General features: G+C 37.9%; 2 protein-coding genes and 1 pseudogene across 2 annotated transcripts in view; 2 read left to right on the forward strand and 1 right to left on the reverse strand.

Moving 5' to 3' along the window:
• Positions 1–24,588, forward strand: part of LOC126752496 (thrombospondin type-1 domain-containing protein 4) — a 104,307-nt gene that overhangs the window by 31,816 nt on the left and 47,903 nt on the right. The window contains exons 3-4 of the mRNA XM_050463331.1: positions 8,063–8,132; positions 14,223–14,968. Coding sequence (XP_050319288.1) covers positions 8,063–8,132; positions 14,223–14,968 — 816 coding nt within the window. The remainder of the gene's footprint in view (positions 1–8,062; positions 8,133–14,222; positions 14,969–24,588) is intronic.
• LOC126752508 (putative inorganic phosphate cotransporter) lies at positions 1,473–12,923 on the reverse strand (annotated as a pseudogene).
• LOC126752505 (uncharacterized) lies at positions 20,688–21,756 on the forward strand. The gene is made up of 2 exons (XM_050463345.1): positions 20,688–20,819; positions 20,905–21,756. Exons 1-2 carry the CDS (start codon positions 20,769–20,771, stop codon positions 21,592–21,594), a joined length of 741 nt encoding a protein of 246 aa, XP_050319302.1. The 5' UTR covers positions 20,688–20,768; the 3' UTR covers positions 21,595–21,756.

A 24,588-nucleotide genomic window follows, 5' to 3' on the forward strand; every position in this document is an offset into this window, starting at 1 on the left:
ATTATTTGAATCCCCAAGTCCTGACAGCTACAGATAGGTTAGGTTTGGTTAGATGGCTGATCAAAGATCACACGTGAACTACTATATTTAGTCCTTTGTGAGTCCATAGAAACTATAAATAAGCAAAACGCTTAGTAGTCAATCTAAATTTGCACAGGCATTCAATTTCCATTACCATCAGCTCGGTTGTATGTTTGAAGGTATGTGCTCTTAAGTGCTTAAGTCTTGACCCCCAAAATGCGGGAAATTCAAAAAGGAATTGTTGAGTTGTTTATACCTCATCTTCTTCCATACAGCTTCTGCAGATGGCGTCTGGTAGGCTTCCTAGCCTTACTGCGTGGACACCAATAGGGCAATGGCCCGTTAAAGGCCCAAAACTAGGGAGAGGCAAGCCTTGCTGAGGGCAAAGAGATTACGAGGTCTCTTTCAATCGATCTGTGGCCTAAAGGATTTTGTGACAGCGCATATACCAATGGTGGCCCAGCGCTAACCAAGTTTACCTTAGGCTCAGCTATTTAGTAGTAGAAAACAAGAGGATATGGGAGTACCGATCCGATCCCATTCTATAGATAGCTACAGTTTATTCCTACTAAAGTGAAATCTTAAGAGTACTACGAAAAAGTTACTTATTTCCTTAAAATATATTTTTAATTACACTACTCATCAAATCTGAAGGAAATTTGGGACTGATATGCTAAGAGATCTGTGGGAAGTTTGAGATGTCCTGAATGCGAATTTGAGATCAAAAATTTTCTTTTACATCTATTTTATTCATTTTAGCAAACGGTGGTGGATTGACCCCTACAATCCTTGACTACAACTCAAAAAATCCTACGTGTTAGGAAATTTTAACATATTCCGTTTTACCAGTAGTTTTAAGTAACACAACAGACCGACGATCTATGCTGATCCTTGTTAAGATCGACATCAACGCCTAGGTTAGGTTAGGTTAGTCTGGTGGACGAATGCGCCACGCGTAGACCAGTCGTGGTCTTTTGCGATATCAGATGGAATGTCATTACATGTCATCCATGAAAAGTAGTCATTCTTTAGAACACCTGCTTTTGACGCGAATTTCAATAAACTCTGTGGCTTCACTAACGATTTTCCAGTGTCTCATACCCTCGGGCCCCGAAATGCTTGATACGTTGCCTTGTCAATGCGGGACAAGTGCACAAAAGACGCTCCATTGTTTCCCTCCAACTTGTTCTTGACATTTCTTGCTGTCTTCTTGATTTGTCAGCCTAATTCTGTCTCGCCCCGCCAAGAGGCTGTGACCAGTTCGTATTCCAATTATGTTTCTACAGTATTTTCTGCCTAATGTCAGCAGGAACTTTGTATATTTATGATCTACCGTTTTACACATCACTTATGCTGTTTTGCCAATAAGTAGAACCTTCCATTGCGTTCTGATCTAAATGTCTATAAGTGCGTATGTTACCAAATAAGCATTTGTTTAAATAATTAGAATATAATGTTTTAACTGTAATTTTATTATATAATTACTTTTTTGAACATCTCTCACGTCATATACATATATACAAGTACATATGTGTGTTACATATATATATAAAATATAATACTTAAACTACAAACTAATTAAACTATAAATACTCTAAAGTCTTGTGCTCTCAACAGATCTATATTTATCACCAATTTTCTCCTTTTGCTCATTTTGTACATTTTCCGAATGTTCGACTGTTTTCCCTGCAGTAACTTGCTTGCACACCGTCTTTTCTGCGTCTTTCTCTTGATGAAAATCCACCGAGTTCCAGGGCTGAGTTTCCGAGGTGCCCCAAATAATGTAAAACAGATTGCCCAGGAAGAAAATCACGGCGGCGATTGCGAAGATGATTTGCCATTGCGTACGATTGTGCTGTTATGACATAGAAAAATATTTAATATAGAGAATTTTAGTTTACAAATTTCAAAAAACCATTTACATTATCTGTCACAATGACGCCTACAAGTAGCGGCGAGAGGATCGGCACAATATTCACGATAGTATTAGATAAGCCCATTAGTATGCCCGCATGATTAGGCGCCAGATCGATTGTGTTGAGTGTGCAGCCTATGGTTGAGCCACCATTGATGCCCACATTGAGTGTCATCAAAACGATTGCAAGTGTTGGCTGAGAGGAGTCCAAGAAACCGATACCAATAAGCAAGAGTGCCGGTATCCATAGAGAGATTGTGTTGATCGTCTTGCGCACCGCTGTCAGAGAGAGTATATTGCGTTTGGTTAGAAGATTCGCTATCGCCAAGTAGACGTACAACGAAAGCCACATTGTCAGGTAGGGTAGTGCCGAGAATAATCCGTTCTTCTTGATTTCCATATTCAGCACGCCATTCATGTAGGATGGTATTTGTGCTTGCAGTGTGGTGAAGCCCCAAGCCTCGGCGCAACGTCCTATGAGGAAGGCTAGAAACGGTACCGAAGTGAAGATTGCACGCCATGGTACTGGTATTCTTTGTTTATGAAAGTCATCATTGCGTTCAAGTGATGTCTCAATATACTTGCACTCCTTCGGCGTGATGAACTTTGAGGAAGGTGCATTATCTGCTGCGAACAAAAGCCAAACCGCGCACCACGCAAAACATAGTAACGCAGACACATACGAAATGCCAGGCCAGCCCAGTGAACTGCTGGCAATGAGACCGCTTGACGCCAATGCTACAACTGTACCAGAGTCAGTGCCGGAGAGACTAAGCGCTCCTAAAAGATTGCGTTCATGCAATGGCGACCACTTGGCGAGGTGGTCGTGTATGGCAGGAAAGATAACGCCTTGGAAAAGACCTTGTAACAGACGTATGACACAAAATACGGGCCAACCGCCGAAACGCACGCAGACAGGCGTTATGAAGCTGCAAACAGCGGAGGCAAATGTGGCGACGAATATAGTTATTTTGGCGCCGAAACGACGACTCAAATAACCACCGGGAAACTGTGTGAGCACATATCCCCAGTAGAAGCTGGAGAGTACGTATGATTTCTGCTGCTCATTCCAGTCATATTCCTTTAAATAACGGATTGTTAGTATAGAACTAAAATTAAGTATGCTCCAGAACTTACCGGAAAATCTGGATTCGTTGTATTGGCGTTCGTCATGGCCACTATAGCGACGGATACATTTAAGCGACTCACATAAACCACAGTTATATTGAAAAAGAGCAGCAGTGCCTGCAGATGGCGTATTCCAAAGAGAGGCGCTAAAAATTTATTTTGAGGAAAAAATTTATGATGAGGATTTTTGTATGTTTGTTAGAATCTTCACTTTTTAAATTTAGAGCTTATATTAATTGAGAAATGTTTACAGGGATTGTCCGGAAAGTAATAGGAGTGAGTCGATTTAAAAAAGATTATTGAACCAATCTTTACAGTTCTTTAAAAACTTTCAAAATAAATGCGATGCCAACGCGATTTCCAAGCACTAAGGTGTCACGGAAGGCATTTTCCGGAATAGCCTTGAGAGCCGATCTGTTTCATCGGTCTTTTCAGGCACGGAAACAAAAAAAGTTCGGTGTACCAGATCTGGGCTGTAGGGCGGCTGCGGCAGTGTTGGGATACCGGCCTTGCTTGCATTTTCGGCTTGCACCATTCACAGAAACACGTCGCGCGAAAATATTTGTCCTGACTCTCAAGGTGCTCGGAGACAACTGATCAGCCGCTCGTTCGTTAGCTAGGAACGCCCTCTAAGAACGCTCGGAAGAAAATCATTCCTATTACTTTCCAGAAAAACCCTGTATTACTATGATTCATCGAGATATATCATTTTAGATACGATTGTGTAATTTCTCTCGTTTCTAAGTCAGGCCTAATTACAGGACATCAATGATACTGAATAAGGTTGGGGAGTGAAGGTCATGATGCAATGTTGCTTTTTTTGTTTTGAGTAGGTTGCCGATATACTTATTTTAGACACAAACAACACTTTGCCGTCATTTTAAGTTGGTTTATGTACTTTAACGTTTGTCTTGTATGATCTTATTACTAGCCTTTTCTCTATGGAGTTGCTCCAAAATATTTCATTACTTTTTTACTTTTGACCGCTAGATTTCTTTACAGTCTCGAAAGTATACAATGAAAACAAAAAAAATGAATTTCTATTTGAGCTTCAATCATCAACTCTCTTTGGCGTTCACCATTAACTTTATGCAAATATTTCTATTACAAACCCTTTTCCGAAGGAGTCACCATTAGATTAATGTTATTTATTTTCCTTTTCGCTTTTGGTTTATTTTAGAACTGTTTCCGGAATTTTTCGCGAACTTTTCAACACTGAAATACATTCAATTGATCGCGTTTCTTGCAAGACATAAAGAATTCCAAACGATGCAAGAGTTTTTAAAAGACTGACGACCGGCCCATGAAAACATTGCCGTGCGTCATTTATTTATTTTGATAAAATTGATACTCCAAAGACATGTTTTTACTGTTAGTACTGATGCCTTTACCTAATTAACAATTATTGTAGAACAAATGTCGTTTGCTTGTAGAACAAGTACTCAGTTTGAATGCAACTCATAGTCCCTCAATTTCGTAGAATGTGTGACGTTTAAAGCGGTTTAAAAAGGGGTGCGTTTCGATTGCAGCGTTTATGACGAAATATTTAATTTTTGGCACTCATTCTTCACAGTCAGCCGTTATTGCTTTCTATGCTAAAATGCTTACGTTTTTCCATCGTTTAATTTCTGGTTCGCTAACTGTTCTATTACCGTTCTGTGTTTAGCGTGTTCTTTACGCGGCCGTGTCTAGAAACGTTTTAAGTTGAAAATCTGCTTGTATGAGCTAATAACAGCACGCGTTTCGACAATATGTTTAAACTTTAGTTAGTTTGTAGACATTTGAACAGCTGTCAATGATCCACAACAGTTGTAGGTGCTGTGGTCTGCGAAAAAAGTACCCCCAATTGAGGGTTATAACGTCATTTTATGTTGGTAAATATTTGTGGTAAAGAAAGGAAAAACAAAAATAAATTCAGGCCTCTATAAGGTTTGCTTTTGAGAGATAGGTTGCGGACCTAGAATTAGACTTATAGAAAGTTAAAGTATGTCAGAAAATCGGACAATTATATATCGTTCATTTAAGGGAAGATGTCATCAATATTAGAAGAGAGACCCTATATTAATGACTCAGAGTTCCTACTACCTAGTATAAGTATAGTATATCTCGTCATTTACTGTTATGTTATACCTAAATGCGTCATTTCATATAAATATTTTCCACACAATAATTATTTAAACTCAGCAAATATTTTTTCGCTTTTCTAAATAAAATGGGTGTTTGTAATCATTTATTTTTGCATATCGCATGTTTGTATAAAAATAAAGTCTTATTTATTTGTAATTTGAATGTACGAATTCGATTTTTGAAGAAAGCTTGGACGGTAGTGAATAACGCTGTAACCTTTTGGAAAACATAACAGTTTACTGGGCTATTTGACCACCCGCTTTCTTGAATATTTAAAACCTCTTAGAGTTCTTTCGGCTTTGCTTATTTATGATGAGCAAGGAAACGTTTGTGACTGTAATAGGGGGCTTAGAATATTTATAATCTAATGTATACATTAATTAATAGCATATTCAGAAAGATAAATGGAACTGCTCCGGCCAAAAAGATAATAGGTTGGGTCAGGTCAGGTCGTAGGACCGACGCAACTGACGCAGAACACCACTAGACAACTGTGAATGTTGGTTCTTGTGCCAAAACTTTTAACACATTTAACTTACCACAAATTTTTTAAGGCGATTAATATCCAATACACCTTTACCGAGATGTTTCTACATCGGTCTGGCAAAACCTAGACAGTTGAGAACAAAGTGCCTTCATCCATACAGCTTTGATAATTTGCGTCAGACAAGACGGCCAAAAGGATCTCGCAGCCGCACAAGTTTTGGTCTGTGATAAGCTATTGCCAGAGCACAAGAGGACAGCGAGAAATATCTGTAAGAGTATTCTTTCAGCAAGCTCTTCCTTTGCTGTTTCCCGCGTATGCGTTAATAGCTGGCATACAAAAAATCTTATATTAAAGTACATTTATGCTATTGGCATTGATATTAAATACTTTTTGGTAAGGCTTGAAAAATTTAACTGAAAAATTTGATATACAATTGTTTTAAGAAACTTGTTCTTTGTCTAAATAAATAAATAAAACAGAAACGGTAAAAACTTTAGAACTATACCTGCGGTATTGCCAGCTCTATTAATCCACTTTGAGAAGGTATTTTTGCACAACAAACTCTTCGTCAACTCTTGTAAACACACGCCAGATTATCTACGCAAAAGTGAGAACAAATAATAATCGAAATGAAAACATTTAAACAGATGTATTTACACTAATACCAAATAGACTCTCTGACGATTTTGCATTTCAATGTGAGCCGTTAGATTTGAGACCAAATTTACCATCAATGAACTCGTTGCAAATTGCAACTTACGCGGTGGTACAGTATTCGCCATTTAAATTGGTCTAACAAAACGCCTTTGGCAACTGAAGCGGTGCGGAGCGAATTTGTCAAGATGTGCTTACTACTTGTAGCGCTTGCCATTAGCCTACATCGCTTGGCGTTTTTGTTTCCACAAAATCGATTTTTCTTCTGCGCGGCAGCGATGTGAAGAGAGCAAGCAAAGCTACTCTATTTTTCAACACTCCATTAGTCCAATTCACTTATGATTTCAATTTGCATTGCAACATCTTCATTTTCATCTTCAGCTGTGCGCACCGCATTTCAGCAGGCATTTTTCAAAATCCATACACAACATTAGAATTATATACACATACTGATATATATATATACATATATTTATAGCAGATATACTATATACATTTTTAAGCTGATATATGTATGCGTACGAGTGCGCACATATTGGCATTTATGTTTTGCTGCCGCCGTCACTTGTTGCTGATGATTTTGCACTTCATTTGCTTGCTCTGATTGGGTGCCTCCGAACAGCTTCCAGCAGCCAATATACTGCACACACAGCTGTATATATGTATTATGTGCATATATATATTTATAGCGCCACTGCAGGTTCAAAAAGGCCGACTGCAACTCGGACGTCTTCTAATTTTGCAATTTTGAAGATGCCTTCATATCTATAAAGATAATGTATTCATCGGTTTGGCAGCATTCCCATTAATGTCGATATGATGTTGTATAGATAATCTTCTTCGGATTGAAGTGTCTTAATTTAAAAATGAAGTTTCTGAGTTGAATATTCAAATCCATAGTTTGTATGTACTTGTAGATCATACTTTGGTTCAATAAGTTTTAATGCTAAAAGTCAATTCATGAAGAAGGCTAACAACTCTATTAATTGTTGAAACATTTTAAGCGTATATTTGTACATCTTTTAAGAATACACCATAAGTATTTGAAAAAAAAAAAAGTTGAATACGTTTTAGCAAACTCCATTTTCCAACGGCGTAGAAAACAGAGTCCTTAAATTCTCTGCTTTAAAAAAAACAGAGAGACTTCAAATTTTTATGGGAAAAGTCTATAATCATTCGAAAGAACATTTTTTTCAATAACGGCTGACGGTTACGTTCACAGCGGCATTCCACCGGCCCACAAACCACACCAAAACGTTGTTTTTTCTGGTCGAAATGGCAGCTCTTGAACCTCTACAGATTGCTCTTCGTCCCAAATGCGGAAATTTTGCTTCATTATAAGCCCATTGAGCCAGAAATGGGCGTCATCGCTGAACAAAATTCGGCTCGAAAACTTCCGATCTTTTTGAAACTTTTCAGGAGTCCATAGAGCGCAGCAATGTCGCTTTGGAAGGTCGAGCGGCTTCAGTTCTTGCACAAGCTGTGTTTTGTATGTTTTACATTTTCGTAATAAAGTTGAACGATTTGTAAACATTGTTCAGGCGTAAGACTTTCCAAGATGAAATGTCAAAAAATACTGAACAAAACATATTTATTTTTTGAATAGGTAAAATCCATCGAAATGTGTTTTTTTATACAGTTGTGTTCCTCAGTTAAAATTAAAATTGTTTAATATACTTGTTTTTTGTAAACTAATATTCTAATCAAATATATTTCTCTTCTTTTATCAGACTGTGTCTCTTTCTTTTGCTGATCATTACCATAGTTGGTGCAGACATATCGACTGTTGAACGAATACGGGTAAGTCCAGATAAAAAGAGTCCAGTAATTTGTTTAAAATTCTAGTATAATTAAGTCTTGATAGGTTTTTCTAAAGAAGCGTTTATTTTTCATTTCAAAACTTCAACTTGTCTACATCTTGTCAAATAAATAGCATAAATTCTTGAGGGGTTTTCCGGTTTTTCAATTTATGTAAGATTTTTAAAATATTGTGTTTTACCACCCCGAACCCTTGTCTCTTGCATACAGAAGCTCAGACGTCGACGTTCTGCAAATTTTTTGGTGAATACAAAAGAGCTATCACATGTATTGCCTCATATTTTTTATGTTGTCACGTCAACTTCAACAATAGAGGTTGTAAGGCACGCCTAGTTGTAAATGTTCTTCTGTCATGGCGTTACGAAATAGTTGGATGTGAATTAACTTGGTAATTCTCATGTTGAACATATTTAACCATAATCTTTTCCTTCGCAAACTTTTGCTTTGTTATGTTCCAACACTTCACTACTTTTTTCTGGCATCACTTTTTCGTCTGGCAGCCGTATCGTATAACAATATAATAATCTTAAAAACTCATCTTAATCTCATCTCTATTTTATTGAAATCGTTGTATAATAAAGTATTTATGGTCATAAACAAAGCTTAAAAGTTAAACAAAGCATAAGCAGGTACTAGTTTTGTTGACTGACTGTTCCTTAGCTGTTTACGCTGCGACGTTTATTAATCTACGTGAATGGGAATTGAAAAAAAAAAAAAAATTATTCAAAGTACTTATCATTTCTTTTGCATATTTTGACCATATTTCTGGCACTTTATGAAAACCACGTCGTTAGAAATGTCCGTCTTTTGATGTAAAGAAATCACACATTCAATTCTCGACATCTGAATCGCAGTGCTGTTCAACTAATACGTGTTCTATCGATACAAACAAATGGTAATCGGGAGGGGCCAAACCTGGTGAATACGGCGAGCGGGGTAGCGGGGTAGCAGCTCCCAGTCAAGTACTTTGCATTGTCGTGTAACAAAATTACTTTGTCGTGTCTTCTGGTCCATTCGTTTTTCCACACCACCACACTTTTATGATGACATAAAACACAGAGCATTTCCTTCTAACCGAATCGATGTGTCTGTGCAGTCGATGTTGCTGGTTGTCCCGGATTAAGCCATGACTTTTTCCGTTTAGTATTCTTAAAATAAATCCGTTTTTCATCGCAAGCTTTTGATAGAGCACGATCACCATATGCCTCGACAAGTATTCGATGTGATTCTGCATTTCCAAAATGCTATAGAATTGAATTCAAATTCGGTCACCAATATTGCCTTCCCTTCCAGGGAAGAGTGGGTGGCGAACTGTGTGGCGAGGTGGAGCAGGGCGAAGGTATAAACATCCATAAGGATGGGTCGAAAATAGACAATTGAGTGGGAGGTTGTGTCTTTTCAGCAAAACCAGATACCAAATTCTCCTTTCGTCTATCAGACCGCTACAGTTTTTCCAAGCAGAGATCACATCAATTAAAGAAATCCTTTCTGTTGTGATAAGAAGTGTGCTTGCAAGATTTATATATACAGATAGAATTGCGGCTTTGAAATCAATAAAGTCTCTTAGGCTTTCGCCAAAGTTGGAGAAATAATGCCTTGATCTCTTAGTAGATCTAGGATTCTATTTCACGATAAACCTGTAATGGATTCCAGGACATAGGGATATCCTAGATAACTGTCAGGCAGATAAAATAGCTATAACACGCACCAAGGTACAGATGATCACTTTTCGGTACAAATTTTGACATTTTCGACACAATGAAAAAATATGACTTTGAGTTATTGAATATGTTTGACAGATGTCATGCCATATAAACAGAAAAAAATTAAGGCTTGTTCACAACAAATGTTCCACCAACACATTTGTATCTTAACGCTCACGCACTCGAAAGGCTACTATGCTTTCTTTCCGGGCGGATAAGACAAACATTATTGAATGAAATTTCACCATATTTTCATTTCAGGAAATATTTTCACTATAACTTAACCTTACTTTGTCTGAGTTAAGTGATATTTATAAAAATCCCATCTCTCGCCCTCAAGTGAGATTTGTAAAGATTTAGCTAGATGGCTGCCCTCAATTATGTTGCTGGTTCAGGGTGTTAAATAGTTCTATTTCAGACCCTGAAGCCTCTACTAAGTATATATTTATTTATCTTTTCTTTTGGAGATGGAAGCCGGTATACCTATAGTATAAAATGTATTCCCAAGAATAGCTTTTACTGAAAACAAGTAAGGAAGGGCTAAGTTCGGGTGTCACCGAACATTTTATACTCTCGCATGATAAAGTGATAATCGAGATTTCATTATACGTCCTTTACATATTTTTCAAATACCGTATTTTTGTAAAGTTTTATTCCGCTATCATCATTGCTTTCTAATGTACTATATATTATACAGAGAAGGCATCAGATGGAATTCAAAATAGCGTTATATTGGAAGAAGGCGTGGTTGTGAACCGATTTCACCTATATTTCGTACATGTCATCAGGGTGTTAAGAAAATATTATATACCGAATTTCATTGAAATCGGTCTAGTAGTTCCTGAGATATGGTTTTTGGTCCATAAGTGGGCGAGGCCACGCCCATTTTCAATTTTTAAAAAAAGCCTGGGTGCAGCTTCCTTCTGCCACTTCTTCCGTAAAATTTAGTGTTTCTGACGTTTTTTGTAAGTCCGTTAACGCACTTTTAGTGATTTTCAACATAACCTTTGTATGGGAGGAGGGCGTGGTTATTATCCGATTTCTTCCATTTTTGAACTGTATATGGAAATGCCTGAAGAAAACGACTCTGTAGAGTTTGGTTGACATAGCTATAGTAGTTTCCGAGATACGAGGGGGCGGGGCCACGCCCACTTTTCCAAAAAAAATTACGTCCAAATATGCCCCTCCCTAATGCGATTCTTCGTGCCAAATTTCACTTTAATATCTTTATTTATGGCTTAGTTATGACACTTTATAGGTTTCCGGTTTCCGCCATTTTGTGGGTGTGGCAGTAGGCCGATTTTGCCCATCTTCGAACTTAACCTTCTTATGGAGCCAAGGAATACATGTACCAAGTCATCATGATATCTCAATTTTTACTCAAGTTACAGCTTGCACGGACGGACGGACAGACAGACATCCGGATTTCAACTCTACTCGTCACCCTGATTACTTTGGTATATATAACCCTATATCTGACTCTTTTAGTTTTGGGACTTACAAACAACCGTTATGTGAACAAAACTATAATACTCTCCTTAGCAACTTTGTTGCGAGAGTATAAATATTGACCTACTTCTCAACTTTGGAACCAACTCTCCAAAAAGCTTTATAATTCCAATGCTTTCCTGACTAGTAGTCAAATGTTTTACTGAAGGGTTACTTGCCGATGTTTGTGCGCCAGATACAGCGGTATAGCTTTACTGTTATGCTGAGTTACGGCACAACTCAGAGTGTGCTGAGTAAGAAACGGCGTAGAATAAACGTAGAAGTATTGATTGTTCGCTTAACTGATCACCGTTTATTGTTACATATTTTTAGGCAGAAATAAATATAAATGTTAGGCCCTATGAGTAAAAGTCAGTTATATCAAACAACTTACATGTTTGTATATTATGGGCGTATTATTATTAATTTAATTAATGATGCTGTCAAACGTCTTAATTCAATGCAGTTACGCCATCATTCCTTTTTTTTCGTAAACTTAATTTTACGATGCCATAAACACTTGGCAGTTGCGGTTGTACCTATTACCGTTGACCTTCTCCTACAAAACTACTGAACTTTAAAGAATTCTTGTCATGTACATATGTCAATAAATACACACAAACACACATACATGTGTACGCAAATGCATTGGCCCAAAAAGTTTTTGAACTGTGAAAAAACCGGCACAGCCGAATTTAGTCGAACTTTTCCCATGGGTGTGCCGTCGAACAGCATGATTTTTCACTCAATTTTGAGCTGAAGCGCACGAGTAAAACAGCAACAACAACAATGTCGAAGAACATTACGATCAATATCAGCGCTAACGCGCCCTGCTCATCTTTAATTGGACGCAGGAGTACATGTAACGAAATCAACAAATGCAACAACAATATGTAATGTAACAAAAAAAAAAAAACACAAACAACAATATAAACAAAATGGAAAAAATGCAAATCAATTTGCGGCTGAAATTATATGTGAGATAAATCGAGCGACAAGTATTTACAAGTCAATTGACCTTCACAAATATTTACAACAACAGTAATAAACATTGCCTGAAGCGTTACACTGCATATGTCTGCTCGGCTGTGTTTGTATGCGTGACATTTCGTCAGAACGTTCAATGATCCATCAAATTTGTTCCAAATTTTGATAATCACTGTCAACGCAACCGATTCTAATGGACGCCAAACCCATAAAACTCTGAAATCCATGCTTTGGCGCAACCAAATTTGTTTACACTGTGTGCGTGTATGTGTGTGTATATGAAAGCGTATGCTTTTTTTATTCATTTACTTTGTAATCCGCTGTACTCATCGTTGTTGTTTTTGGTTTTTTTGTTGCTTGCCAATGAATGTACTTCCGTTTATCATTAAGATGCTCTAAAGATCAGTAAGACCATTTGAACATATGTATGTATATGTACATATAGCTATACATATATAGATATATAGTTCAACACAATGATCAATGCTTGGTGAATGATGAGGAATGAGTAAAAATGAGTTCGGGGTTCTGCTAGATCTCAAATTATGGAAATTTTCGCAAATTTATAAATAAAATAACTATGACAGCAAGATGAGCTTTCGAAGCGATTTTGAAGTCCAATTATAAATTTCAAGAAAACGTGATGTTGAAAAGTACGAAAAATTGCTAAGCCATTCCAGTAATTTTGAAAATGGCTTTCCTAGATATTGCGTCTGTTAGTAGTATATTCGTACGGTTTTCAGTGAGATGGCGAAATTATATTATTATTCCATGTTATGACCATTCGTTGGGCAGCTTAACCTTGAGGTCCTTATACGTGTTTTTCACTATATGTAAGCCTAAGCAATATTTGTTTTTAGTGAAATGTGTCGAAGTTTGTGCCTAAAAAATAAGGTTCTGGGCGTTCAAAAAGATTGAAGATTAGGAACTGGTATCAAATATAGGCAATTTCAGTTTGGGGAAAAGGAAAAAAACCGCACTATCCAAATCTGGTGCTTTCGGCTTTAAATTCTTTTTCAATCGTGGCTCGATTCAATGGTGCATTATCGTCGTATAAAAACTATGAAGTGTTCTTCCCTATTTCGACCGTTTTCGACGGATTTTCACACGCAAACGCCTCAATACGGTCAAATAGAACTCCTTACTCTGTCCTTTCGAAACAAATTCATTATGCTTCGAATGCACGAATATCGAAAAAAAAACTCCGAGTTTCGACTTTTGAGCGGCTTTGGCGTGGTTTTTTTGGTTTCGGCTCGTTTTTCTCTCTCCATTCCAATGATTGTTGACTTGTTTGCATGTCCACAAAACTATCCATAATGCTCAAAATCATTCGAACGGACTCGCAAGAAAAAAAATCAGATGGGTCGAGCAAGAACGCGCTCTCTAGTTATCTCTCTAACTCTCTACTTGCCTGACGATTTTATAGCACCATATCCTTCAGTTTTTTAATATTTTCATCAGTTGAAGACGTCGATGGTCGTCTAGAACGAGGCATGTCTTCAACGATCTCTCGACCGTCTTTGAAGACTCTGTACTACTCGTAGGCTTGTGTTTTTGATATAACTGAATCAATGTAAGCCTATTCCAACATTCGCAATGATTCCGCAAATAAATTATCCATTGTAAAAATCGTAGTATGCCGAACCTTTTTCATTTGACGAGATATTTTTAAGAAACTTTGCGTGGACTATTGCCTAAGGTAGTAGTGTAATCTTCGAAGAAATAGTTGAGATCGGTACACTATTGCTGGCATACAAACTGAGCGATCAAAATCAAGTTCTTACAAGGAAGTGTTTGCATTTATAATGGGTATTAAAGCTTCGAAGCAATATAAATTACCGGTTTTTCTCGTTTTACTCTCAAATGCTTAAACAATTTCTTTCCTTTTATCCAGAAACACAAAGAATGGCTGAACCAACGAAAACAACAGAAGAGCAATCGGTTAGCGTTGCTCGTGAATCATCCGAAATCTAACTACGAAATGGCTAATCTATGGCGCTATCCGAAACCAGGGCTTGAAACGAGTGCAAATGAGGTTTATCCAGAAAGCGAAGCTGTAGCTACAGACATACAACAACAACCACCTACTACAACAACGCCAACTACGTCAACGCTATTGATCACAACAACAAAGGGGCTAGAGACCACATCAGCTGGAACTACAATTGGCAACAGCGAGGTTCAAACAGTATTAGCCGCCACGCCCACCACAGCGGCAGCCATAACCACAACCACAACCGCAACAACTACAATGCAGCAACCGACAACAGAGTCTTTTAATGTTTTAAATGATTTGAAAACAAGAACAGTAACGCCAACCGCGCGAGGGGCAAGTGTACCCGAAGCGCCTATTATTAGCGATAATGTTGTGACTGAGACGCCTAAAATTGTAGTTAGTACGAAAACCACTACGGTAAGGACAACCACAACGACAAGCACTGAGTCACCACAGAGCACAGCTGTTGGAAATGTGTCTGATTTGACGACAAGCGAAAGCTCAGCAGTGGCAAGCACGAAGCGACCGAACGCTGGTCCACGTCAACGTCCCTACCCGCGCTGGGGCACTTGGGGCAAGTGGGGTGATTGCTCACGCAGTTGCGGTGGCGGTGTACGCTTTCAGCAGAGGAAATGTATTAATCGGTAAGTGTCGATGCGGACCTAAGACTAAATAAGAGTTTGGGTTTTCAGCTTAAGATTGAGAATTATGAATATATGTCTTAGACCTTTATTTATCTACTGTATTATTTTCAAAAAATTTTCAGTAAGACTGATGATATACAATCTGATCAAATTTGACCCGGAATAACAAAACTAAATAAATGTTTTCTCATTTTGATAAAAAAAATTTTATTGCCTTCAAAACAAGCTCTTGAGATAATAAAAGATTCCAAACACTTGTTATAAGTCTTGACTGGGATAGTTTGCTGGCCATGCAGTGAATTTTGGTTTCGTTGATTTTCGTTTCATTTGATGAATTTAAGGTCTTTTACTGCCTTGTCAAACATTTCTTTTTAAACCATTAGTCTAATCCAGCAACGCTTCATACCCGCAAAATTAACCAAAATGTCTTGAGTCTATCCATAAGAGATGTTGAGGTAGGTGTTTTGGTATTTCTCTGATGCCAACACAACGACTTTCAAACTCTTTTTTTATTTTTCGTTGCTATCGTCATTAAAAGAGACAAGTTTTCGGTGACTTCACAACCTTCACTGAATGCTTTGTGCCGTTCATTTACTTGTGTTTGTGACAAATTGGACCTGGTCTTTCCAACGGAGTAGAAGTCTTCCTTTTTCTCTCCTTCCCCCGTCGAGTACTGCGTCGAATACTCTCAGAGCTGGAGCGTTTTCGTCTATTCGGTCGACATGACCTAATTAGCCGCTGTTTCTTAATTCGCTGAACTACATACATATGTCAATGTCTTCGTATATTTCATACAGCTCATCGTTCCATCGAATGCAATATTCGCCGTTGCCAATGCACAATTCGCAGAATATTTCCCTCGAAAACTCGTAATGCCGACTCATCAGATGTTGTCATCGTCCATGCCTCCGCACCATATAGCAGGACGGGATGACGAGTGACTTCCAGAATTTGGTCTTTGTTTGTCGAGAGAGGACTTTACTTCTCAATGGCCTACTCTGTCCGAAGTAGCACCTGTTGCAAGAGTTATTCTGCGTTAGATTTTTGACGTTGTTGTTGGTCTTAATGCTGGTCCAAGATAGACTAAGTTACCTACGACTTCGAAGTTATGACTGTCAACAGTGACGTGGGAGCCAAGTCACGAGTGCGACGACTGTTTGCTTGATGGCTGAAGACATTTCATCTTATCCTCGTTCACAACAATACTCACATGCTTCGCTTTCTCATCCAGTCCGGAGATAGAAGAAAAATATATGGAGGAAGACACACGATAGAGAGTTTGCCTGTCTGAAACCTCATTTAGTATCGAACGGCTCGGAGAGGTCCTTCCCGATCCTGTTGCTCAACGCAAACTTACACTACGAAGGCTGCTTAAAAATCGATGAAGCAGTGGTATGTGTCGATCTTCCTTTCACAGGTCTTTTCTAGGACTTGGAGCATGGTGAAAATATGATCGACAGTACGCTCGATAGAATTTTATATGTGATGTTGAGGAAGCTTATCTCATGGTAGTTGGGGAGTCTCCCTTTTTGGGGATTTGGCAGACCACACTTAAATTCCAATCGTGAGGCATGCTTTCGATTGGGAACTCACTATCTCCTGGTTTCATGTTTTCACTGCCATTGAGCAGGCTGGAGAAGTGTTCCATCGATAATTTCAGTATGCTCTACAAGAGTATGCAACCCTTCTGAAACATAAAATTCCACGCAAACTCGCTGCAATTTTTTCCTAAGGTAAAAATGCCAGACAAATCTTTAGTGTCCTAAACACATATTAATTGACATATGGACATTTCAAACTTCAGACAAACATGAAAAAGGTTCTACTAATCTCGCAAAAATATGTTATCGATTCAGTTTAAATGGACCAGTCTGGGTCAAATTTGATCATATGCTGTGTAACGGCAGCTTAATATACTAAAGGTACTCCAGCCAAACGGGTACACATAACCGGACGCCCACCGATTTTTATACGACCAAGAACTGTCAACTCGGCGGTAATTATTTGTGAAAACTGTTCTGCTGCTTTCGCCTAGTACCACAACGGGTTAAGAGAACAAGCTATACACTTTTAGATTTTGGTGTATTCTCTACAAAATTTGTTTATAAGTAATCAGATAATTTTTACTGTGATTTTGCATAAGACAAATCAAATCATCTAGTTTTCTAATTTTAACGTTGAATGATTAATGTACATACATACATATGTACACGTGTATACATAAATATATGCAAACAGACTTATTAATGACATTGCCTGCCCAACCGCAAAAAGTGCTAATAAACATACACTTGTGTGCAAATATGTATGTATGTATGTATTTATTATTTATTTTTCCGATGAAAACCTTCAGTTGGTCATTGTTATTTATTTGTTTTATTTAATCGCTTTTTAAACGCGGCTTTTGTGGTCGAAGTGCTTTTGCTTGAGTATGAAGCGAAATAGGTGATCTCCCGCCCGGTTTTCTTAATTGGCACAGTTTAAAAATCATAATATACCACATATATGTACATATGTATGTATGTAGCTTTAGAACAAACATGCTTTTGCACAAGCGATATCTATAAATTTGTTATGCAAATATAAAGAATTATTATTCACCACACATTAATGGTTTTGTTGTCTCGTCATCATTAGCGTTGATGACGCGTGTATTCTTTTGTTGTGCTCCTAACTTCACCAACAACAACAGCGGCAGCGCAAGCCCAAAAAACTGCTACCATTCATTACAAAAACAACAATGAAAATAAGATCAAAACAGCAAACAGATGACTGACCGCGAAAGCTGCGTCCAAAACAGCTTGGTAAACGCGTGTACGCTATTGTTGTTGTTGCTACCAGTTTCATAGTTTCATAGAAGAAGGCGTCTAATTGTCGCCAGTGCCCAGATACACTTTCATATACAGCTCGTAAATCAGCTAGAGCCGAACAACATGGGTCTTTGTAGCGAAATCGTTTATTGGCTTTCTTCTGATTACCAAAACATTTGTTTTTAAAAGATTTCTACAAGAAAAAGTTCCAAACTGAGAGATATACGCTTTGTGTGCACGCAGAAGTGGAAAATATTGAATTATAAATGCTAATCGATTGGTCAACATTCACACGAAATTATGTGTTAATTTATCTGCGAAGAGCGCTAGAGCCGGTGAATTGATGCGAGTATACCTGGCTGTCACGCCAGCTCATACATACGGCTGTCTGTCTGTATGTACAAAAAAAAAACATAGAAATGAGAAGCGTAAAAGTACACTTGAAAGTTTAAGTGCCTCCAATTAGATCGCTCAACTGAGTAGACTAGATTTTTTGTTGCTAAAAATTTATTCACAGCAAATTTAGCAAAAATCATGTATTCGATGCCTCAATACTGCAGTGGTGACTTAGTCATTGCACTAATTGAATTAATTATCTATTTAATTGAATTAATTAACTACAATAATTTTTATTGTATTGCAATTAGGCGTACACTTTTCCTGGTCACAGACAAAACCACTATTTTATTAAACAACGAACCCTCACCTGAATTACTGAACGCACTGAAATCATAGTCTTTTTTGTACTTAGGTCAGTAACTAATTTAATTAAAATAAAACAAATAAGGAGTTTAGTTCGGGTGTAACCGAACATTTCGGATCCTCGTAACTTGCAAGCATGTCATCACAAAAATATTCTCTCCGAATTTCAATACTAGACTAAGATAAGAGATTGTCCAATATGTTCGGCAAAAATCAGCTATATGCACTGAACCCATATGTTTGGAGTCTGGATACTTGATAAGTTATAGTCCAATTTCGATAATTTTTGGATGTAAGGTGAAATACCTTGAGGTCACTAGTTGTGCAAAGTTTTACTCTGATAACTTCAATGATATTTGATTTGTATACTGTAAAGTGAAAGAATCAGATGGAATTTAAAAGTTTGTTATATAGAAAGTGGACGTAGTGGTCATCAGAGTTTGCCAATTTTTGCAGCGTATAACGAAAATATGTGGTTAAGCTCATACAACAAATTTGAGACATGTGATTTCACATAAAGGTGGGCCTCGCCACGCTCCTTGTCCATATTTTACACCGGCTCCTATAAATACTTCTTCTTATGGCTCATTAGTTATTGATTCATCGTAATTTAGGTAGTTTTAACCAAAACCGATAGTGGATGGCATTATCATTCGATTTCAGCTATTTTCAGACTGCGTTAAGAGGAGTTCAAAGTTTTTGTCGTGTGCGAACTAGGGTGATATAGCTTTAATGGTTTGGTAGATAAGTTTATTAGGGGTTGGGTTCACGTCCACTTTTTAAAGAGTTTTATCCCAGAGGTGCCACTCATTAATGCGGTTTCTTATACCAAGTTGGTGCTTTGTATCTTAGTATCAGGCTCAGTTAAAGCAATTTATCAGTTTTTGATTAATGGATTTTTTGCAGGCGTGGTAGTCGTCCGATTACATCCATCTACAATATTGAGCTTTTCATAGTGCCAACGAACGTGTGTATCAAGTTTCATGAATACATCTTAAATTTTACTCAAATTACAGCTTGCACGGGTAGACAGACCAGAAACATTCTCCGTCTTCATTGGTTTTAGATACAAACGATTGTTAGGTTAACAAAAATACTATACTTTGTTGCAACATGTTGTAAGAGTATAAAAACTATCATCGATTTTTTAAGAGGGGAACGTTAAAAGCGTCATTAATCAGGGTCACCTAGTCGGAAAGACCTTAGGACCATAATGGTAATAATTTGCTACAAATGCTTTGGGTGCACTTAGGGTCTACATTTTCGTCAGGTTTCTGTTTCATTATGTAATCTCACAGTTCAAGTGACTTCTGATTTGAAGACACTAAATGCTTTACTCCACTCTGCTCTATTCTATTATACCGATCTAAGTTACTTGTTGAAGTTCAATGAGGTTGAATCATTTTACAAAGCGTTAGAGCTGATGGTGTTTGATTAGGGAGAGTCCCAAAGAATACTTAACTCAAAGTGACCGTTTTAGGTATTCGAGGGTTGGCCAAAAATCCAAACTGAACGTAACGACGTACGTAACGTAAGCAATTGGAAAAGTTTCAGATTAAATCTGATAAATATTCCTATCAACCTCAGGGTATGCCCTTAGTTCTGACGACTTGACTTAATCATTTCACATAAGTTAAATAATATTTTAGTAGGTTCACTAATCCAAACTAGTTCGGAAGAGCGAAGGAAACATCAAAGGTCGGTATGGTTTCGGAATTTAAAAGAGATATTTAAATACAAGTTTAGTCTCATATGATCCTCCTCATCTAAAGTCATCTCAGCTGTTCATAGAATTCCGAATAAAAAAAACTATCGATTTTATACCGTGTAGTTTCAACTTTTTCCGGGGGTTTTTACAATTCGCGCTTTTTATAGCAAATTTAAATGCGCTTACATATGTACTAGAAAAAACGTTGTTCATCACAACAATAACATTCACAAAACTTCAGAAGTTATAGTGCCATGAATATGCAAATAAGCAGCAAAAGAAATAAATAAACAAGCGGTGCAAAATAAAATGGAGAACAAACAAACCGCAAAAATTAAGTAAGAGCGTTTTAAAGCCGTGCCGATCTGAAAAATACAGAGTTTGGCAGAATAAACAGTTTGTTTTCTTATTTCTACGATTTCTCAGTAGCGGCACAATATACAAAGATACAAAAATAAAGTTTATAGCCGCCGGCACCGCGACGTTATAGGTATAAATAGAGGCGGCGGCTGCGCAATCGATTGTGAGTCTCAATTGAGCTGGTCAAGCGTGTGGACGTACTTAATAATAATAAACTAAAATGTCGAAATTCTTCCTTGCTGCACTACTCTGCGTCGCTGCGTGCGCACAGGTAAGTAAAGCTGCTGGACATTGCAAAGTGGATTGAAGCAATCAATTAACGGCGTATATTTGGTACTTTTCTCGTTTTCCAATAGTTTTCTTTCGCTGCCAGCATCGCCGAAGCGATCGACGCTGATCTGCGTGTTAACCTCGACAGTTACAACAAGATCCTCGTCGGAGTCGATGAGGCACACAAGGCCAATCTCGAGAAATTGATCGCCCAGACCGAGGCTGCGCTCAAGGAGACCGACAGCAAAGCGAAGACCACTATTTTGGATGGTCTGACTGGCACTTTCCCCGAAGAATTCAATCAGTACTTGCACAAGAAATTGCAGGAATTGAATGTTGATGGTGAAATCCAAAACTCCCTCGAATTCTACAAGGCTTTGTTGCCAAAATCCGATTCCGCTGAATTCAAGGCTGATATTGAGAAATCCATCGAAAGCTTGAACGCTATCGCCAAGGAAGCTGATGCCGCCAAAAAGGTGGAAAGCTACTTGAAATTCACCCAGGATCATCGTGCTAGTTTCCAAGAATTCTTGAAGAAGCAAACTTTGCCAGAGATCGAAAAATCATTGAACGGTGCCATCAAATTCTTTGACGGTTTACTCGCTGACGCCGATATCAAGCACAAGGATGAAATCGCCGCTTTGAAGGTTAAGGCTGAAGGTGGTTTGACTGCCGCCACTTTGGAAGATAAGCAAAAGATTTACTTCGAAGTTACCAACCCCGAAAACAAGGACGTCTTCAACTACTTGAGAGAAAAATACGTTGAAAAGCAATAGGTGTCTCATTTCGTCTAATGAGTATTCTATGAACTAATTGTATGTAATCGTAAAATTAATTTATTACAAAATTGAAGAAGAATGTGTGTCGTAAAATGGACCTGTCTATTGGCGTACGTGTGAAAATAAAAATTGGAAAAGCATATTGCTAAAATGAAATAATTGTTGTTCTGTTTTTTATTGTTTGTTTGCTTCTAGTTTTTAATACAGTCATATAAACGCTTTCGTCTTACGAATTAACTGCTAATTGCGAGACGCTTAGACAAGTTTTAATGCTTATTAGACAAGCTTTGCTACTGATTAGACAATTTTTAATCATTTACTTTTTATTGATTTTTTCCTTTCTAGAATATTAACTCGTTTATTTCCTATAGTTTGCATGGTTTGAGTGATTCTTAGGAGGCTTGTATATATTATGTTAATTGTCTCAACCTGAATTTGCATTCGAAATGTGAACGTGTGTCATTTAATTATGCAAAATAGTACAAAATTCGATAAAATTGGTTTAACTTTGTTTATTTGTTTTGTTTTAGTTATTAATTAGTCGATTATAAATTCTAGCATATTTACGAAATTTCTCCTCATGTATTATGTATTGAAATTATTTATTTAAATTAGCTGGAGCATAATTTCTCATAACTCATGCAATTAATTTGGACTGGAGATTGGTTAAGTGGCCAGTAGTCTAATTTACTGTTATTGCAGACTTTTATTGATCCTAAGGGGTGGAAGCAGCCACCACGAAATTATTCAGTGTATAGAATAAGTAATACCAAAATATCGACTCAATTTAGAGAGTATAGTATGTAGAGTAGCGTGAAGCGAAAACATCGAATATTATACTTTTGAACTTTTGAATATACGAAAATTGTATCGATATCTCAAACAGTTTTTAAGTTATAGTTTTATACATTGTTGCCGATTAGCTTAGAGAGTTCCAGCAGTTTATCTTTAAACGCGTCTTCCTGAAAACAAATTTTAAATTGCTTTTGTATCAATACTCGTTTAGCGCATATCTACTTGTTTTTTATCTGATCAAAAAACGAATTTTTGCAGGCTAAAAACGCCAAAAATGTTAGGTAAACTCAAATTTTTTTAATAATAATAGATAGAAGGGGCAATCTTTTCATTTTACCCATACATATAACTCGGTACAGACAGCTAATGGTTAAAGGCGATTTTTAGGGGATGCTTGAAGTTCAGCTATGTGCCACACTCATGGAGAAAGGCTAGGGTAGTTTTCATCTCGAAGGCAGATAAGAACAACCCAACCTACTCAAAAGAGTTTAGGGCTATAAGCATAACTTAATTATTTTTCCTGTTGCAAACGCTGCAGAAAATTTTGGACGCTCACATTAGGGCCGCAGCGACTCTTGGAAGCTTGTGCTAGGCGCAGCACGCATATCGAAAGACAGATCAGTAGAGACTGCACGCTATACACTGGTGTTTAATATCGAAAGGGTATTTGACTATAAGGAATACGCTCTTGGAACATTTCTGAAGCGTTCAAAAACGTCTCCACGGAATCTATTTTGAACAGTATCAGGTCTTTTGACCTCTAGACGAATTATGTATTATGACCACCACTATCAATACAATCTAGAACTGGGCATAGCAAGCAGGTCCGGGGTTGAATATTCATACATATTTCTGTATGAAGATTCTCTTCTGTAAATGGGGCACAATTTTCTCTCAAGGACCGCACCAAGTACCTTGCGGTAGGCTTGAGGAGCAAACTGTTGTGAAAGCACAACGTGGAAGAAAGAGTGAGGAAAGCCAGCAGTGCTTTATATGCGTGTAGGCAGATTCTCGGCACAACCTGGGCGCTCTCTCCCTCTCTAACGGATTGGTGCTACACAGCTATTGTTAGACCAACTCTGGACAGGCGTACGGAAATTCACCAACCGGGAGCCAATGGAAAAGGTTTAGAGGCTCACTGCGCTGTGCATAAGGGGAACTTTAAGAGCAACTTCAACAGTGGCACTTGAACTGATACTAAACCTGCTACTGCGCAGCAAAATCAGCGGGACGACTACTGGTTGCAGGAGAATTTACATACAGATCCTTCGTGCAATTTTCAACTGGGAAAGAAGGTTCAAAGTAAATATAGAAAAAGGCGACTGGCGTAAAGATAAATATGTAGTTACGTGCAACACTGTAAAAATCTATACTGATGGCTCGAAAATGGACGATGGAGTTGGTGCGGAAATATACTGTCGAGTTAGGCATAAGGCAACCTTTTAAGTTACCGGCAGTATATTTCAAGCTGAGGTCTTTCTTATTTCGAAAGCCGCGGAGCTGGCCTCTATTGCACTTGCAGGCAATTCCAGAGTCAACATCTACGTAGAAAGCCAAGCAACAAGCATGGCAGTAACCTCGAATCTCATATCGGCAAAAGTGTCTTGGGAAGCAAAGCAGCAGTGGAAAGTGCCAGAAATAAGCAACTTCACTTCTACTGGGTGCCAGGCTACGAAGTCATCGAGGGCAAAGAAATAGTGGATGAGATTGCCAAGAATGGAAACCGATGCATTGTTTATAAGACGATCAGGGCATAAGCATGGTGATGGAAATCAAAACCCGATGGTATTGAAGAGGTACGTAGATTGCCTTTTATATGTCTGGACTTGGCAACCCTAGTGTTGCAATCTAGCGAGTCACAAGTTTATCGTAAACAATTTGTCATTTGCTCGAAATAAGGTTAGTGTCGACCGAAAAAAATGTTAACAAAATGGTATAGCGTGCTTCGAAACAGGTCTATGCAACCATGAGAGATCATGAAACGTGGATATACGCGTAACCGCTCGAATGTAAAGATCAGTCGACTGCATGGGTGCTTCAAGGTGAGCCGAATCCAACAAAATTTGTTCGCGCACGAAGCACTTCAAAACAAATGCTTGCTTGTTTTTTTGCAACAACTGAATATATCGCAATCAAAGCACTGGAATAGCGCAAACTAATTAATTCGGAATGATGCACAACCATCTGTTTGCTAGT

This window comes from Bactrocera neohumeralis, chromosome 3, assembly GCF_024586455.1.
Source record: "Bactrocera neohumeralis isolate Rockhampton chromosome 3, APGP_CSIRO_Bneo_wtdbg2-racon-allhic-juicebox.fasta_v2, whole genome shotgun sequence".
Taxonomy (NCBI): Eukaryota; Metazoa; Arthropoda; class Insecta; order Diptera; family Tephritidae; genus Bactrocera; species Bactrocera neohumeralis.